Source organism: Dromiciops gliroides, chromosome 1 (assembly GCF_019393635.1).
Source record: "Dromiciops gliroides isolate mDroGli1 chromosome 1, mDroGli1.pri, whole genome shotgun sequence".
Classification (NCBI taxonomy): domain Eukaryota; kingdom Metazoa; phylum Chordata; class Mammalia; order Microbiotheria; family Microbiotheriidae; genus Dromiciops; species Dromiciops gliroides.
The window spans coordinates 193,132,408-193,152,579 of NC_057861.1; the positions used below are offsets into that span (position 1 = coordinate 193,132,408).

The 20,172-nt window shown below is 34.5% G+C and overlaps 1 protein-coding gene across 4 annotated transcripts in view; it reads right to left on the minus strand.

Annotated features, from left to right (window-relative positions):
• ATP9B (ATPase phospholipid transporting 9B (putative)) overlaps positions 1-20,172 on the minus strand; it is a 459,610-nt gene that overhangs the window by 215,872 nt on the left and 223,566 nt on the right. For all 4 annotated transcript variants that reach the window (XM_043972858.1, XM_043972842.1, XM_043972850.1 and 1 more), the window contains exon 10: positions 18,607-18,682. In XM_043972858.1, coding sequence (XP_043828793.1) covers positions 18,607-18,682 — 76 coding nt within the window. The remainder of the gene's footprint in view (positions 1-18,606; positions 18,683-20,172) is intronic.

Below are 20,172 nucleotides of genomic sequence, written 5' to 3' on the forward strand. Positions count from 1 at the left end.
AGATCAGAGGTCTGTACACAATGTTTGTCCATCTGACCAATCTGATACTAGGCAAAAGGGCTTGTGAAAAATTATGTCAGAATTTGGATGCCCAGAGAAGTTTATCCATAATGTACCTCAATTTCATGACACCATGCTTCCCTGGGTTCTGTATAGTAGACAATGTTCATGCTTTTCCAGTAACCAATGGAGTGAAGCAAAGCTGTGTGCTTGCTCCCATGTTTTTTTAGCATGATGTTTTCAGCAATGTTGTCAGATGCCTTCAACGAAGACAAAAGAGGCATCAAGGTCAGCTACTGTACTGATGTTTATAAAATGCCTCCAAATAAATTAGAATTTTACCAGATACTTGAAGGCAAAAGAGGAAAAGGATTCTGGGCATGGGGAGAGAGCCTACTGTCTATGCAAAGGTATGGAGTTGGGGGAGGTAATGTCCTGTACTGAAAAAAAAGCAACTTTGTCTAGAAACTAGTACTCATTTTGACTAAAACTTAGTGTGTGAAAGGATGGTAATGTGAATGGAATCTAGAAATATAGGTAGGAGAAAAGAGATCTACCAAGATAGCAGAATAAGAGAAAATTGTATAGCTCAGCTCCCTCCACCCACAACAGATAATATTGTTTAATAATGATGATCATAATAATATTAATATATAGTATTCATATGATGCTTTAAAGTTTGCAAAGCACTTTGTGTATGTTAAATCATTTACATATATTATCTCCATTACTCCATTTAAGATCTAAAAGGAACACAGGCCTAAGAAGTGATTGCAAAATCTCAAGAGAAACCTAGCCCAAGATCATAAATTCAATACAGAGACAAGTGACAAGGGTAGGAATTGTGGATCATGAACTGGCCAGGCCAGGATCTAAGACTGAGCACTTAAAGACTTTCAGAACAGGACTGGGTCAGCAGCACAGTGTCACCCTAAAGGAATGGCAGACTCATTAGCTCCACTTAGAACAGAACAGAGGTAGGCTATCACTAGGGTGATAAGATGTCATTAAGCCTTCCAGCTAAATGACAGAAACTAAGACTAATAACTACCTACTGAAGTTCCACCAAGAGGCATGTTAACAGCTGATTGCTTGGACCCAAACCAGGGTGTGAATGCTGGAAAATCCAGGAGGATAGCTACTAGATCTTGCCCTTAAGCCAACTGTATCAGGGCTGTTGAAAACATGAAGCTCTCTGGCTTTGCCTGCCCCTATAAATCTTGAAGTACACAGCACTCAACACCTAAAACAATGTAGTAGCAAGACCTAAGATGATATAGAGTAAATCCCTATAAGGTGAAGACAGTGTTGTCAGAAAAAAGAGATTGGACTTCACATAAAAAGCCAATCTAGAAGGTAAGACTGGAAGAATGAATAAGCAAAGAAAAAAAGATAAAGAGCTATTATGATGGCAAGTATAAAAACCCAGAAAAGGAGAATAATTCTAAAACACCAATCAAGAAAGTTTCAAATAAAAACAGGCTGGTCACAAGATCACCTAGAATTCTGAGAGGAAAAGAAACGAAGTTTTTTTTTTTTTTTTAAGAATTTAAAATTATGTTATAAGTGAAATGAGAATGAAAGAGTAAGGAATTGGAAAAGAAATGACAGCTTTGGAAAATGGATGTGGAAAGAGAATTAAAAGCTTAGCAAGGAGGTACAATCTCTTATGCAAGTAATAGATTCCTTAAATATTAGAATAAACCAAAGTTAATAACTCTGTAACATATTCATTAACAGAAAATTTGTATCCACATGCTCCATCATAAAAAAACCTTAAACTCTATCAACAGATTTTAATTTCTCAAGCCTTTCATAATCAGTCCAAATACTTACAAACTGTAACTTCAAAACAATATTGCATGTACTAAGAAATTTATATGCCTTTTTTATTTTTATTTTTTAATTAATTTATTTTTTTAGTGAGGCAATTGGGGTTAAGTGACTTGTCCAGGGTCACACAGCTAGTAAGTGTTAAGTGTCTGAGGCCAGATTTGAACTCAGGTACTCCTGACTCCAGGGCCGGTGCTCCATCCACTGCACCACCCAGCCACCCCTTATATGCCTTTTTTTAAAGGGAGAAAAAAACTTTTTCCACAAAAAGCAATATGCACACATAGATGCTCACCTACGCTCACACTCACAAATAGCTGCCTCTTATTTTTCAGTTCCTCCCTAAACCTCTTTAAGTACTTTAAGGAAAAGTGCCAAAGCCAGCCATTCTTTCATCCTCTCAAGCCTTCACTGCAGATTCTCTGTGCTTTTGTTACCATGTCCTCTTGCAGGTAACCTTTTCTTCCAATCAATCTTTATAGCTTCGTTTTACATGTGTTCTTCCCCCCAAGTGAATGTAAGCTCTTTGATGATGGGGACTGTCTTTTTAATTTCATTTGTATTCCCACTATTTTGGCACAATGTCTGGTACACAGTAAGTGCTAAATAAATGGTTTCATATTTGACCAGATGTGACACAATAAAGGTCAATGCCCTTACTATCTAACTGTCTCTATCTCTATCTTTCTATTTTCTGAGCTATCCAAATTTGAGAATTATATGAATATTCTGGCACCAGAAAAGGTTGGGGAGCTGCTGTTTTAAAGAACGAGAATATGAAAGACCCTAGAGTTCCCTGCCTTAATGCAGCACCTGGAGAAAAGTATGGTAGTCCTAAGTTACTTAAGGGTGGTCTTCAATACAGGAAAATAATTCTAAGACATTAGAAAAGGTATTTTTAGAGTCTGCTTAATTGGAGAATAAAACATATACTTCAAAGATACCTTGCTCTATAAGTTCCTAAAAATAGAAACACTAAATCTATTACATGGAAATATGATAAATATGCATATATATGTATTTTTGTATGTCTGTATTTGTTTATATATGTGTCTATATAATTTTGTAGTTTTCGATATTCTTGGATTATAGATTTAAGTCTTTCCTTTGATATCATATACTGGCTATGTCACTACAAACAAGTTACTTAGCTTAACAGTTGTCCTAAATACCTCTCTAAGACTATAAAACAAAAAAAGGTATCAATCTTCATCTTTAAAGGGAGCTTTTATACTAGGAGGATTCACCCACACTGATTAAATAACATCAAGAATCCCTTCAAGAAACAGAAAGCTGGGAAACTATTTTTACAGCCTGGGTTTCTGATAAAGACCTAATTTCTAAAATATATAGGGAACTAAATAAAATTTATAAGAATGCAAGCCTTTTCCAATTAGGAAATGGTCAAAGGACATGAACAGGCAGTTTTTAGATGAAGAAATCAAAGCTTTCTATTGCCATATGAAAAAAATGCTCTAAATTACTATTGATTAGAGAAATGCAAATTAAAACAACTCTGAGGTACCACCTCATACCTATCAGATTAGCTAATATGACAAAAATGGAAAATAATAAATTTTGGAGAAGCTGTGAAAAAATTGGAACACTAATACATAGTTGGTGGAGTTGTGAACTGATCCAACCAAATTGCTCTGGATAGCAATTTGGAACTATGCACAAAAGGGTTATGGGACTGTGCATACCCTTTGATCCAGTAATACCACTACCAGATCTGTATCCCAAAGAGATCATAAAAAAGAAAAAAGGACCCACATGTACAAAAATATTTCTAGCAGAAATATTTGTGGTGGCAAAGATTGGAAATCAAGAGAATGCCTATCAATTAGGGAATGGCTGAACAAGTTGTGGTATATGAATGTAATGGAATACTATTCAGTTGTAAGAAATGATGAGCAGGCAGATTTCAGAAAAACCTGGAAAGGCTTGAGTGGATTGATGCTGAGTGAGATGAGCAGAACCAGGAGAACATTGTACACAGTAACAGCAACACTGTGTGATGATCAGCTGTGATAGACTTGGCTCTTCTCAGCAATGCAATGATCCAAGTCAATTGCAAAGAACTCAGGATGGAAGATGTTCTCCACATCCAGAAAAAAGAACTATGGATTCCGAATGCAGATTGAATCATACTGTTTCTACTTTTGGTTTCGTTTTTTCTTTTTTAAGGTTTTTCCCTTTTATTCTGATTCTTCTTTCACATGACTAATGCAGAAATATGTTTAATGTGATTGTACATATATAAGCTTTATCAGATTGTTTTCTGTCTTGGGGAAGAGGAGGAGAAAAATTTGGAACTAAAAATCTTATGAAAACAAATGCTGAAAACTATCATTACATGTAACTGGAAAATAATAAAATACCTTTATAATTTAAAGAGTGTTAAAGGTGTGGTTGAAATAAAATAGAAATTTAAAGGGGGTAGGGATATGTGTACTATGATATTTTACAAAGTTCAATGGCAAAAGAACAATTTTAAAGCATAATAAACAAAATTTTAAAATGAAGTTTTTAGCTGAAAAAAAAAATGCCCTCTCTCTCTATATTTTTTGCAGGGCATTGAGGGTTAAGTGACTTGCCTAGGGTCAAACAGCCAGTAAGTGTCAAGTGTCTAAGGCCAAATTTGAACTCAGGTCCTCCTGAATCCAGGGCCGGTTCTTTATCCACTGCTCCACCTAGCTGTCCCTAAAAATGCCCTCTATAGAAAATAGATACAGTCTAAGACAAAATACTCCTCCTTATACTGGGAACTCAATATAAAAGAAAAGATAATAAAACATGTCAATTTTTTAAAAAAGTATATATTAGATAAATTTCTGTCCATCTTGCTTCCGATGTATGGCACTGTTACTTGTCAAGGTGATTTTGAGGGCTAACATCAGGACACAAAATGGTGCATAGGGAATTATGTGTTGGGATAGCTCAAAACCCTTCAGCTCTGATTGCTGCTGTCTCGACAATTTTAGATCAGAAAGACCACAAAATCAATAGGGCTAATAGCAAAAAAACAACAACAAACAACAACAACAACAAAACCATATCCTCATTGCCCCACCAAAAAAACAAAACAAACAAAAATACTACAAAATGTATCAATTGGGAATCTATTTACCAAGACACATAAGGGAATTATGTGCATATAATTTTAAAACACTCTTCATTGAAATAAAGACAAATAATTGGAGAAATATTCACTGTTCTTGGATAGGCTTGGGCAATATAATAAAAAGAACAACACTACCTAAATTAACTGACTTATTCAGTGCCATGCCAATTATACTACCAAAAGATTCTATTATAAAGCTTGGAAAAAAATGATGAAAACCATCTGGAAGAAGAAACATCAAGAATATAAATGGAAATAATGACACCATATACACATACACACACACACACATATACATACATGTATGTATATGGAACAGATTAAAAATGTAAGAATAAGATCCATTCCCCAATAGATACGCAGGCAAAGAAGACTAAGCAGCTTTCTAAGGAAGAAATCTAATTTATCAATGGCAATATGAAATAAGTAGAGAAATGTACATCAAAGTATCATATAAAGTTTACACTCACAACCATCAGCTTCACAAGGATGATAAAAATGGAAAATGAACAATACTGAAGGGATTATTAAAAAAAAACAAACAGGTATACTAATGCACTGGTGGCAGAGCTTTGAATTGTTTCAGCTTATCTGGAAAACAATTTAGAACTACATCTTGCCTCCTATCCCTTTCAATGCTAATCCCCCCAAAACCCACCCTAATATTAATTTAAATTAAAACTAAACTGCTTCATGCACTTTGACCCAACTATAACAACATTAGGCCTATGTCCAAAAGAGAAAAAGGAAAAAGGAAAAGGACTGAGGTGCAAAAATAATTTTAGCAATTTTCTTTGAGGTGGCAAAGACCTGAAAACTAAGGAAGTTTCTATTGGAGATGGTAAAATAAATTATGGCATATGACTATAATGAAATATTAATGTGCAATAATGAAATGACAAACAGGGAAGTTTCAGAGAAGCCTGGAAAGACTTTTAAGAACGAATGCAAGGGGTAGCTAGGTGGCACAGTGTATAGAGTCCTGGCTCTGGAGTCAGGAGGACCTGAGTTCAAATCTAGCCTCAGACACTTGACAATGACTAGGACCCTGGGCAAGTCACTTAACCACAACTTCCTCACTAAAAAAAAAAGTACTAATGCGAAATGAAGTGAACAAAATCCATAGAATATCTGCACCTGAATTTGCAGGCTATCAAAATTATTTTAAGAAAAACAACTTAAGAATTGAAAATTCTAGTCAATAAAAGTACAAACTACAATTCCAGAGCCTGAATCTGAAGTATACTACCCACCTCCTGATAGAGATAACGGTTTTAAGTGGCAGAATTAGATATTTTTATTTCTTGTTTTATTCAAACTGGTAGACAGATTAAGTATTTCAGGCATAGAGGATAGTGGGAACAAAGGCACAGAGGTGAAAAAAGGCTTAGAAAAAGTAAGATATAAAAGTGAAGGTTAATAGCACAAAGTAGCTAGAATATGGTGTTCTATGGGTTCAGGCATGGAAATAAGTTCAGGGTTAACAAATACAAAAATGAAACAGTCTCTCCCCTCAAGGAATTCATAGCCTATCAAGGTAGTATGTACATATATAAATATATACATAACATAAAAAAAACTAATTTGGAGAGGCAGAACTAGTAACTAGGAGGATTAGTGAAGGCTTCAAGCAGAAGGTGTTATTAAAACTGACCCATGAAGGAAGTAATAGATCCCAAAATGTAGAGATGAGGAGCTAGTGCATTCCAGACAAGGAAAACTAGTACAAAAGGCATGAGCACAGGAGCTATATGAAGAACAGGAAGGTCAGTCTGGTTGGACTACAAATGCGGCAAGAAACGTAGTTTGGGTCAGTCTGAAAAGGCTTTTAAATTCCAAACAGGAGTTTATAATTTACACTTCAGGTAACGTGGGATCAATGGAAATTTCTGAATTAGGGGGGGATGGTGACAGAGGATATCACCAAATTACTCTCCAGAATATCTGGATTAATTGCACAGCTACAAATAGTACATTAATGTGCTTCTTTTCCCATATTCCCTACAAAATTTGTCGTTTTCCTTTTTTGCCATTGTTCCTAATGTGACAGACAAGAGCTCTGATAAATTTTTACCACCATCTCAAGTCTTACTAGATATTTGGGTAAGGATAACTTTTTGTTGCCTTGCAGTGATACAGTGAATAATTCTACTGTTCTCTTGGTGAATCTACATTATTAAGTCCAGGCTGCCTAAGAATAATGCATCTATAATTTCCAGTGAAAATAATGTGGTCCTAAATTGCTATTATAAGTCTCTGAATTTCTATAGACAAAATTGTAATTGGCCATTTGTTTCATGCTTCTTTTTTTTTATGTATTTCATGTGGATATCACCCATTTTTAATTCCACTTTTTAATCTTAGCTATTTAACTGGTTCCATTTGGAGGCAGAGTACTTTTGGTTATATGCATTAAATCGAATGTTATGTGCCTATCGTCAGTGTTAATCAATCACTGAAGTGATATCTATTACAAAATTACTTCTGTAAGCTTTTAATGTGTTTATCATGTGCTCCAACAATGGTGCAAAACCAATATGAAGTTTGCACACAACTGGCAAAATATTTTGGTTTGTCTGGATGTGAGATTGGCAAATAAAAGCCTTCTTACTGTCGGTCTATCTCATGGCCACTTCTATTTTTATTTCTAACAGGAGGAACATTCATATTTCTAATTTGTTGGATTGTATCTTTTGTTTTTGCTGTACAAGAATACAGAGGAACACCACTTAAATCTTTTATATTCCATGTTAAGCAAAGCATTACTATGGTTTTGAGGAGTGCTACCCTGGGATCCTATGTTGTCCGAACACACTGACTAAAGGGTAGGTAACCTAATCAGTTGGATAGCCAGGACCTAATTTGAAAGGTTGAAGGGTTCCTGCCAAAATTTCAGAGCTGCCACAGTGGTCACAATGATTTCAAAATCCTAAGCACATAGCGACCTGCCCGATGTTTCTCTACTTTTGCTCTTCCTTACCACTGAGGCATGGTTGACAGGTTGTACTTTGAAGGGGTGGTTTTCATTATCATTATCATCATCGTCGTCGTCATCATTCCATTATTATTATACTATACCAAAAGAGCTGAGTTAGAAATAGTCCTGAGGAAAAGACATCACTGTCCTGTTACTCTTCTTTAATGCTGACTCATCCACACACTATTTAACAGGTAGACAAAAATCACCAACTTTAATAGATACATAAAAGAATTAAGATGCAAGGTCTTCTTTATTGAACAAAATTATGTTCAGGAGACTATGGGCAATAGGTATGTCTGTGATAATCACTCAGCATCAGTATGGTTAACTTGCTGAGTTTTCAAGGACAAGTTTAGTTCTATTTTTGTAGTATGAGAACTTGTTATGTGTCAATCCATGGCAAAATTTTGATATTTAATTCTAATAACGATATTATTCTTTTTGTGTGTGCTGAACATATTTACTTATTAATAACAATAGCATTTTTACTTAAAGTTGAATTCCAAATTCTGTCCCTCCTTCTTTTCCCCCCTTGCCTCAGGCAGTAAGCAATGAGATATAGGTTATACTTATGCAGTTATGTAAAACATTACCATATTAGTCATTTTATATAAGAAAACTTGAATAAAAGAAAAAATGAAAGAAAATAAAAAGTAGCATGCTTCAGTTTATGTTGCTGGGTTTTTTTTGGTGAGGCAATTGGGGCTCAGTGACTTGCCCAGGGACACACAGCTAGTAACTGTTGTGTCTGAGGCTGGATTTGAACGCAGGTCCTCCTGAATCCAGGGCCTGTGCTCTATCCACTTCGCCACCTAGCTGCCCCACTTCAGTTTATGTTTAATCAGTATCAGTTCTTTCTTTTGGAGGTGGATAGTATGTTCCTTTGAGATTGTCTTAGATCATTGTATTGTTGAGAATAATTAAGACTTTCAAAGTTCTTCATCAAACAATATTGCTGTCTCTGTGCACAATGTTCTCTTGGTTCTTCTCTCTTCACTAGACATCAGTTCATACAAGTCTTTCCAGGACTTTTTGAAATCATCCTGCTTGTCATTTCTTAATAGCACAGTAATAATCCTTCACCATCAAATACCACACTCCCCAATTGATGGGCATCCCTTTGATTTCCAATTCTTAGCCACCACAAAAAGAGCTGCTAGAAATGTTATTGTACAAATAGTCCCTTTTCTCCTTTTTGGGATGTCTTTGGAATATAAACCTAGCAGTGGTATTGCTGGTTCAAAGGCTATGCATAGTTTTATAGCCCTTTGGGTATATTTCTAAATTGCTTTCCAGAATGGATGGATCTTTTTACAACTCCACCAACAGTGGATTAGTGTCCCAGTTTTTCCCACATGTGCTCCAACATCTAATATTTAACTTTTTGTGATGGGTGTGAAGTGGTACCTCAGAGTATTTTAAATTTGCATTTCTCTGATGAAGAATGATCTAGAGCATTTTTTTCATATGACTATAGATAGCTATGATTACTTTGTCTGAAAGCTGCTTGATCAAATCCTATTGGGGAATGACATGTATTTTTGTAAATTTGATTCAGTTCTCTATATATTTGAGAAACCAGGGCTTTATCACAGATATGTGCTACAAAAATTCTTTACCAATTTTCTTCTTGCCTTATAACTTTTGAGTGCATTAGCTTTGTTTGTGCAAAAGCTTTTAAATTTTATATAATCATAATTATCTATTTTACATTTTGTAATGCTCTCTTGATCTTCTTTGGTCCTAAATTCTTCCCCTGTTCATAAATCTGATAGATAAACTATTACATGCTCTCTTAATGGGCTCATGGTATCCCACTTTATGTGTAAATCATGTTGCCATTTTAACCTAATTTTAGTATATGGTGTGAGATGGTGGACGAGACCTAGTTTCTGTTATACTGTTTTCCAGTTTTCCCAGCAGTTTTTGTCAAATAATGAGTTTTTGTTCCAAAAGTTTGGATCTTTGGGTTTATAAAATACTAGATTTTTGTAATCATTTACTATAGTGTAAGTTGTACCTATTTTATTCCACTGAACCACCTCTCTATTTCTTAGCCAGTACCAGATTGTTTCAATAATTACTGCTTTATAATACAGTTAAGATCTGGTATTGCTAGACCACTTTCTTTCACATTTTTTTTCACTGATTCCCTTGATATCCTTGAGCTTTCATTCTTCCAGATTAATTGTATTATTATTTTTTCTACATTTATAAAATGTTTTTGATAGTTTGGTATGGCACTAAATAAATAAATTAACCTAGGCAGAATTGTCATTTTTATTATATTGGCTTGGCCTACCCATGAGCAATTAATATTTGTCCAGTTGTTTAGATCTGACTTTATTTGTGTGAGGAGTGTTTAAGAGTTGTGTTCATATAGTTCCTGGGTTTGTCTTGGCAGGCAGACTCCCAAGTATTTAATACTGTCTACAATTATTTTAAATGGATTTTCTCTATCTATTGCTGCTGCAATTTGTTGGTTATAGAAATGCTGATGATTTCTGTGGGTTTGTTTTGTATCCTGCAATTTTGCTATTGTTACTAATTTCAAGTAGTTTTTTTAGTTGATTCTCGAGGATTTTCTACATATAACATCATATCATCTGCAAAGAGTGGTAGTTTTGTTTCCTCATTACCTATTTTAATTTCTTTTTCTTATTGCTATAGCTAACATGATTGTTTCTAAGATTTGTTCTTTGACCCACTTGTTTTTAGGATCAGATTATTTAATTTCAAATTAATTTTTAATCTCTCTCTGAATTGTTCATTATTGAATATAATTTTGATTACATTATGATCTGAAAAGGATGTGTTTATTATTTCTGCTCATCTGCATTTGGTTGTGAGGTTTTTATGTGCTAATGTATGGTCAATTTTTGTGTAGGTCACTCTGCTGAGAAGAAAATATATTCTTTACTATTCCCATTTAGTTTTCTCCAGAGATCTATCATATCTAACTTTTCCAGAATTTTATTCATTTCCTTAACTTTGTTCTTATTCATTTTTTGGTTAGATTTATCTAGTTCTGAGAGGGGAAGTTTAAGGTTTCCCCCCATATAGTTTTATTATCTATTTCCTCCTGTAACTCACTCAACTTCTTAAAAAATTTCGATTCTATACCATTTGGTGCATATACAATAAGTATTCCTATGACTTCATTGTGTATGGTACCTTTCAGCAAGATATAGTTTCCTTCTTCATCTCTTTTAAGTAGATCTATTTTTGCTTTTGCTTTGTCTGAAATCATGATTGTTATCTCTGGTTTCTTTGCTTCAGCTGAAGCATAATAGATTCTGTTCCAGCCACTTATGTTTATCCTGTATGTCTCTGCTTCAAATGTGTTTCTTGTAGACAACATATTGTAGATTTTTGTTTTTAATCCATTCTGCTATCTGCTTCCATTTAAAGGGAGAGTTCATCCCATTCACATCTATAGTTATGATAACTTTATTAACCTCCGTGCTATTTTCACTTGTTTATCACCGCCCCCCTGCTTACCCTCTATCCATTTCCGCCTCACAATTTTTTACTTCTGATCATCGTGTTCCCCAATATCTCCCCCCCTGTTTTATCAAACCCCTCCCCTTCTGTTATGCCCATCCCTTTTTTACTTATAGGGTGATAGATTTCTCAGTCCAACTGAGTATGTATGTTATTCCTTCTTAAACCAACTCTGATGAGAGTACGGTTTAATCTTTGCTTGCCAAACCCCTTCCATCTTCCCCTCCATTATAATAGTTCTTTCATGCCTCATTTATGTGGGACAGTTTATCCCATTCAATTTCCCCGCTCCTTTCTCCTTTCATGCAATCCCTTTCTTACCCTTTTATTTTGGGGGGGGGGTATTGTCCCATCAATGTCACCTTATAACCATACTCTCTGTTTACATATAATCCTTCTAATTGCTCTTATAATAAAGTTGTTAATACTTACAAAATATTGTCATCATATAGAAATAAAAACAGTTTAAACATTGAATTTTTTATATTTTTTCTTTCTTGGTTTTTTTTTTTTTACCTTGAGTCTTGTATTTGGTGGTAAAATTTTTTATTCAGTTCTATCCTTTTAGTCAGAAATGCTTGAAAGTCCTCTATATTTCATTAAATGTTCATTTTTCCCCCTGAAAGATTGTATTCAATTTTGCTAGGTAGCTGATTCTTGGTTGTAAATCTAACTCCTTTGCATTCCAGTATATCATATTCCAAGCTCTGTGGTTCTTTAATGTGGACGCTGCCAAATCCTGTGTATTTTGGGCTGGAGTTCCATGATATCTGAATTGTTTCTTTTTGGCAACTTATAATTCTTTCTCCTTCATCTGTGAAATTTGCAATTTGGCTATGATGTTCTTGGGAGCTTTCATTTTGGGATCTTTTTCAGGTGGTGATTGGTGGATTCTTTCAATTTCTATTTTGCCCTCTGGTTCTAATGTATCAGGGCAGTTTTCTTTGACAATTTCTTGAAAGACATTGTCCAGGATATTTTTTTTGATCATAGTTTTCAGGTAGTACAAAAATTCATATAATATCTCTCCTAAATCTATTTTCTAGGTCAGTTGTTTTCCAATGAGAAATTTTACATTTTCTTCTATTTTTTTTTACTCTTTTGATTTTATTTTATCGTATCTTGATGTCTCAAAAAGTCATTAGTTTCCATTTGTTCAATTCTCATTTTTCATGAATTATTTTCTTCAGTGATGTTTTGAACTTTCTTTTCCATTTGGCTAATTCTAGTTTTCTTGGAGTTATTTTTCTCAGTCATGTTTTGTATATCTTTTCCTATGCAATTGACTCTTTTTTCATGATTTTCTTGCATTATTCTTATTTCTTTTCCCAATTTTCCTTCTACTCTAATTTGCTTTTTAAAGTATTTTTTAAGCTCTTCTAGGAATTCTTTTTGGGCCTGAGACCAATTTCTTTGACGTTTCACCTGTATCCATTTTGATACTATTGTCTTCCTCTAAGTTTTATGCCTTGATCTTCCTTATCACCATAATAAATTTTTATTGTCAAGCTTTTTTTTTTTCTGCTCATTTTTATGCCTTTTTTTTTTTTTTTGTAACTTCATATTTTTATGCGACTTGGGCTCTATTTTTCACTGTTCCAAGTTTTTGTGTGGAGGCTTTGGGTCTTTCTGGTATATCTTTTTGGTGGCTTTTACTGGGCTTAGCTGCTTGCTTTCTTTGTAGGGTAAGCCTCCTTTCTGATTGGCATTGGGGGGCTAGTCTTCCCTTTTATCCTTTCCTGGGTATGAGTTGACCTTCTCCAGGGGTGGTGCCCTGCTGCTAGGTTGCTATAGTTAACAGAGTCTGGTGGCTGGCCCTGGAGGAGTGATCTTGTTGCTGGTCTGCCCCAGGGGTGGTACCTTGAAGCTGGGTTGCTATGTTAGCAGGGCTTCTCTGTTAGTATGTCCTGGAGGAATAATTTTGTTGCAGATCTGCCTAAGTGTTGGGGAGCCCTGATGTTCATTTGCTATGGAAAAAGAGTCTTTCTGCTGGTAGGCCCCAGGGGCAGGATCTCCCTACTGGCCAGCCTTTGGCAGGGCTTTACTGCTGGTTAGCAGTGGGGTCAAGGCCTCTCTGGAGGTTTGTGCTGCCGGTGGGGTTTCAGGAGAGGGTGGCTGCTATGCTGCCCAGACTGCCCACTTCCCTAGGAGGTTGCTGGTTTGCAAGGGGGGGAGAAAGAGGGAGCTCACTGGTTGATTGCCCCAGGTTTGGAGCCCTGCTTCAGGTTCCCTGTTATGAGCCTAGCTGCTCCTGCTGCTGCACTTGGAATTCACTTCCCTCCCAACTAGGCAAGGTGGGCTGGTAAACTGCTTCCCTGTTCTTAAGAGTAGTTCTAAGGTGGTTTTCTATTGGTTTGGAGGAAATCTGGAAGAACTTTAGAGAATTCCTTCATTGAAGTGATAGCCAAAAAAAAAAAAAGTGATAGTCACTTGTTCCTAAAGCATTTCTATAAATTTTTGACTCGTTTATCACATACTCCAAGGATGTCTAAAACTTTTCTTCTTTGTGGGTAGTTAGCTAGGTAGTATAGTGGAAAGAGTACTGGGCCTGGAGTTAGAAAAATCTGAGTTCAAATTCAGGCTTGAACACTTAATAGCTGTGTGACTTTGGGCAAATCTCTTAAACTCTGCTTTCCTCAGTTCCCTCAACTGTAAAAAGAAGATCATAATAGCAACTTCCCTCACAGGATGATTGTGAGGATCAAATGAGATAAAATTTGTAAATCACCCAGCAAAGTGCCTGGCACAGAGTAGGTGCTTAATAAATACTTGTTACCTTCCCCTGCTTCTTCCCCCTATCTTTTAGAAAAGAAGTTTCAATCTTTCTATAGCTGTCTTCTGTAGATGAGCCCTCTATTTTGTTACTATTGTATAAGTAATTATTACTATACTTTGTAAATCTATTACAATTCATTTTACGTTTATAAAAGTGTATATTAAGATTGGCATTGGCTAGATATTAACTGCTTTAAATGAGTACTTCCTATTTATATCTGATTTATGGAGACCAGTAAGTCTATTAATGTATTTGAACAACCTTTTCCCCTTAATAGCTTTATAGTAGATGTATCTTGCCTAGGGGAGACCAATATATGCATAAGTAGTACCTTTCTTTGTTCATGGCTCAATTTGAAATCTAGATTCAAGCTTCAGTTTTTATCTTTCCTTAATGCATACATTTATCGAGTTCAAATAATATATTAACTTCATTAGAGAAAAATACCATGATATGGAAGAAATGTTTAATATATGGTTTTGGTGCAGTAATCTGGTTGGATGTCAGAGTGACTTTTTGGTTCATTTCCCTTTAACTTAGAAGGCATATTTACTGCCATTTAAGAAAGATGATAATAGATGAAAGGGTCAGCAAGAACACAATGGGACTAAACTATTTTCTGTAAAAATAACATGTATTATATGGTCTTGACAATATTGGTGGTGGTGTGTTTTCCAGAGGAGAGTTTTTTATGGACACATTGGGTATTATGATGTTCTCAATTTATTTAAATCTATTTTGCTTATTTTTAGGCTAAAAACACACCATGAATGTAGAACTGAGTCAAAAGCTTGGTGATAATCAATAAAAGTGAGGCAAATGTTATAATACTTTTGAGTAGCGTATTCGATAATTACTAAATCAGTAATTAGATGCACTTTATAACCCTGAGATTTTCTGGCATTTAACCTTTTTGCTCCACAACTGATAATTTTTTTTAATGTTTAGAGTTTTTTAGATTTATAAGCTGTGAATGTGTTGTATAAAGTGCATAACCATGTAATTGACAAATATTTAGAGGGATCACTGGTTTTCTCATCTTTTGGCATTAGATCTATGATTCCTTCTGTTAAACAATATAAGACAATAGGCCTGTGTGTGAGGAAGCTAGCAAAGTAAACTAATAATGTAATCTGTATGCCAATATGGGGCACTTGAGCTAATTATAATTACAAAGGGATCAGTTTTCCAGAAGTTAAAGTTTGTTACCTATATCCCAATAGAACTCTAAAACACTCAGCATCACCTTTAAAATATATTACCCCTAAAAAAATTACAGAGGAAATTTTTTTTAAGAAAACACATCATATTAAAGATATTATTTCATTTCTCATCAATAGTGTGGCTGTTCATCATACAACTGCCTGAATAATCTTCCTAAACCACTATTTTGATCACGGAATTCCTCTGCTTAAACACCTCAACCCCCCCCCCCCCAAACAACAACAACAACAACAAACAAAACCAAACAAACAAAAAAAAACCTTCAATGGGTTCCTATTGTCTAAGGTATAAAGTCAAACTCCTTAGCCTGGTATTCAAAGTTCTTTGAAAATTGACTACAATGAGCCTTTCCAGCTTTCTTTCAGAACAATGATTTTTAATCTGTTCCAGTTAAATTGAATTACTTACCACTCCAAAGACTACTACTCACTAAGGAAGGAGAGCTAGACAAGTTAGAAAGAGAAACCCATAGGTATGGATGCTTTCTCACTCCTCATCCCTGTTCAGCTAATTACTTCACTAAGGACTCCAAGAAAATGCTCAATGATATCTCTCCATGAAGATAAATGCATACAGAGGAGAGTATCTGTTAGTGTATTTGTCAGTATGCCAAGCCCTTCTAAGGTGATTTAGCATTAACAGAGCTTAAAAGATGGGGGGGGGGTCCAACTTTACTGTTATGCCAGAATATCAAGTAGGAATACAGAAATTGCCCTAAATGAGGTATACTTATTATACTTCTGCTATAAATTTAGCTATCATCTGCATCAACTTGTAAGGAAATAGTCTCCATATTGGTTAGGCAAGAAAAATGGATTTTTATCTTTGTTTCACTGTATCTATGCACATTTTCACCTGCAAACATTTGGTTCAACATAAAACAGCTGTTCATAGCAGACATCTGTATTATAATGCCAGGTGATTGTAGTTTTGCAATTTGTACCTCATCTTGTCTTCATACTGAAGTATAGAAAAACTCAGCTTTTCCAGAAATTGGAGTTGGGGGATTGGTCTATAATAATAATAATTAAAACAATAGCAATAAAAACTAACATTTTTTATTAACAAGAATAGCTAGCATTTTTAGCTTTACAAATTAGTTTACATACTTTATCTCATTTGATCCTCACAATAACCCTGAAAGGTACATATTATTTATCAGCCTCATTTTACAAATAAAGAAAGGCTAAGAGAGATTGATTTGCCCAGAATCACAGAGTTAAGTAAACATCTGAGGCAGAATTTGAACTCAGGTCTTCTGAACCATAAGTCCAGAACACTATGGACTATGCTATCTATTTATCTATTGTAGATTATTTAGTTTGACTTGAGGATACTGCAGATTCTATCTCATGGTACTAGAGTTCTATTTAGTCTTATCTCTCTGAGTTAATATCTGTATTTCCTTAGGTAAGAAACTTTATTATCTCTGATTTTACTTCTAAAATAGAGATAGCAACATTTATCCCATCTATTACACATGCTTTTTGTGTACATTAAATAAGAATCTAATAAGGGTATACGCTTTCTAATAAAAAGTGCTACGTAAAGGGAGAGGGTTCAGGAATTGCTTGCTTTTAAAATATTTCTCTGTCTGTCTGAAACAAGTACTGGAAGAAAGGTGATCGTCATGACTAAAAAACTTTATAAAATGTATCCTGAGTTTTCACTTTCCATCTAATTTCAGTATTCAACACTTAATAAGGTCGCAAAAATAAATAGAATCCAGCTTTAAGGGAGCACTATCTTCACATGAAATTTCAGGTTTTAAGTATTTGGGGAAAAACCCAATAACTCACTCTCATAGAAAGGATGGATATAAAATGTATTATTCATAAATATATAGTTGCTAATAAGTAAGCTTACATGCAATTTTTCTTGGAGATATCATTATTAGGGAGAAATACAATTAATTATAATATTTACAATTAACTGTTTAGGGCAGTAGAATCAAACACAAATACAAATGGGGGTCACAAAACTATGTGGGTCATAGACTGACTTAGAAAACCACATATTAATATTATGGTCTACTGTATTTTTACCTATTTTGTTAAATATTTCCCAAGTACATTTTAATTTTGTTGGATCAAACTCAGGGCTTCGTATTTGATAACGGTGGTTTAGGAGATTACCTAATCACCATCAAAATCTATAAGTGAATTAAGGTCAGTAATGAAAAGTTTCACTGAAATCTCCAAATTTATGCATTCTATTATTGACCTTGAAATTCAGACATGAAAAATCGGTTTGCTGTAGTTGAAAGAGCATTGAACTTGGTAAAGGACATGAGTTCAAAACTCAGTTCTCTTAACTTATTATCTGTGAGAACTTAGGGAAGTCACTCAACCACAATGAACCTCAGTTTCCCCATCTATAAAAAGAGGAGGTTGGATCAGATGACCTGTGAGTCTTCTCTCAACTTCAGATATATGGTCCTCTGAGTCTAAAAATTATTATGAGGTGATGTTAAATAAAGAAACCTTCATGAAGAAGATGGTAGAGAAGAAAAATAAGAAAAGTCTAAGATAAGAATGAGCAAATGTACAGAGGAAAAAACTAAGTGCTATATGTTAGGAGATAGAAAAGAAGTTGATATAAGAAGAATGGAAGGTTGGGAGAGTATTAAAAAAATCAGGATGACTAAGTATAGAGAGTCCATTTGAGAGAAAGCTGAAATACTGGTGGGAGGGTTTTAAATTTGATGCAGTAAGCATTAGGAGAGCATTCTAAATACTCAAGTAGAGGTATGACATGCCAAACCTGACATTTTAAGAAAAATAATGTTAAATGATGTACACAAAATAATGCAGTAGATCACCCCAGACTTCTGAAAAGCAACTGAAGTTGATAAAATTACTAATATGCTATTATAATCACCAAGTGACAATTACTGATTGTTCTCTGGGTGACTGACACTATGCTAGCTGCCATCAACAACAAAGTGGACCTTTTAATAAGAACTGACAAGACAACAGATACAGCCACATTATAATTTTCCAGAACTAGGCAAATAGCAGCAAAGAAAATGCAGTATGGCATGAAATCTTGCAGAATAGCAGAAGACACACTATCAAGGTCTCTTCCACACCCATACACAATTTCACCCTTGTTGCACCATCTTTGTATGTGAATACAAATGTAAATGTACAAAATATTTCTCACCTGAAGCAACAACCGTGCTTGCCCATAATGTATTTTCTATGCTGAGACTTTCATGAATGGGTGGATCACTATCTTCCTGTTAAAAAAAAATTTCAAATAAGTGATTTTATGCTAGATGAATATATAATGTGCCAAGGACATGGCCATTAAATAAAATAAAATTTGAGCAAATTTTAAAAGCAGCACATTCTAGTATAGGAAAAATGTAGTAAGATAAAACTATTAGTGTTAAAAGAAAATGGAGAAATAATTTAAAAATATTCTTATGAAACACAAAAAATAAACTTTATGTTATTATAGTGTTACAATAATAATATAAGTTTTATAAAAGATAATACATTAAAAAGCAAATTCTAAAGAATTTATTTGGCTGAATAATATTCTCAGAAAAACGTGAAATCTTCAGCACAGATTTAAGTTAATGCCAAGGCATTCATTCAAATATTTATTTAGAACCCACTAGGCACAAAGCTCGGTCACTGATAAATGAACATTTTTTATGAATATGGAGAAATAAAAATACATGTTTCAAACTAATATGGGGAGAAAAATCCTTTTGCAGGTATTATAAAAAAAATCTAAAATAATAATTAACAAAGTTTTATGCCTTCTTAAAGATATTACTTCTATTATGCTATTAGACTTTGTAACTGCCCTCCAAATTAATAAATATAATTTGTATCTTGCTCATTTTTTTCATCAGAAAATATACAAAAATAGTGTGGAATTGTGGATACAGTCAGGGAGACTTTTCTCACCTTATGTGATTGACTGTGTGCTAAGAGAGGCAACTTAATCTCTCTTAATGTCCCAGTCAATCCTTTTTTTTTTTCCTTTCTTTTTGGTGGGGCAATGAGGGTTAAGTGACTTGCCCAGGCTCACACAGCTGGTAAGTGTCAAGTGTCTAAGGCCACATTTGAACTCAGGTACTCCTGAATCCAGGGCTGGTGCTTTATTCACTGTACCACCTAGCTGCCCTCCCAGTCAATTCTCAGTAACTAAAAATTTCATTGCAGTTGCCAATCTACACTTTGAGATAATTTCCTCACTGGCAGTTCCCTACAACAATGAGATCAGAGATCCATACCAGTTTGTATATACACACAAACATAGCATCATATGGCCTATTGAAACACTTGTTATTTACAAGTAAACTTTTTCCCCTGAAGAGAGACATGATTATTCCTGATACCAGTTTTAGCACATTAGTCAGTCTTTGTAAAGCTTTTTAGGTCAGGTTAACCTTCCTTTCTTATCCTTTGCATCAATCACAAGATAACTCCAAAATTTATTTCTATTTTGCTTTCCTGATCTACAAATTAAAAAAAAAAACTGTCATTCTCCCCGATTTATTCTTACTGAAGACATTATATTGTTTATAAACATACTGACAAATCATTCATTTAATAATTTGTACTTGGATATATGTACTTATTTTCCCTGGCTAGAAATGATAGTAAAGATTGTTTTATTCTTCATATTTGTATTATCTGTGCCTGGTATATAGGAGCTACTTAATGAATACACGCTTGATTAATCATAGAAATGACAATGTGGCAAAGAAGA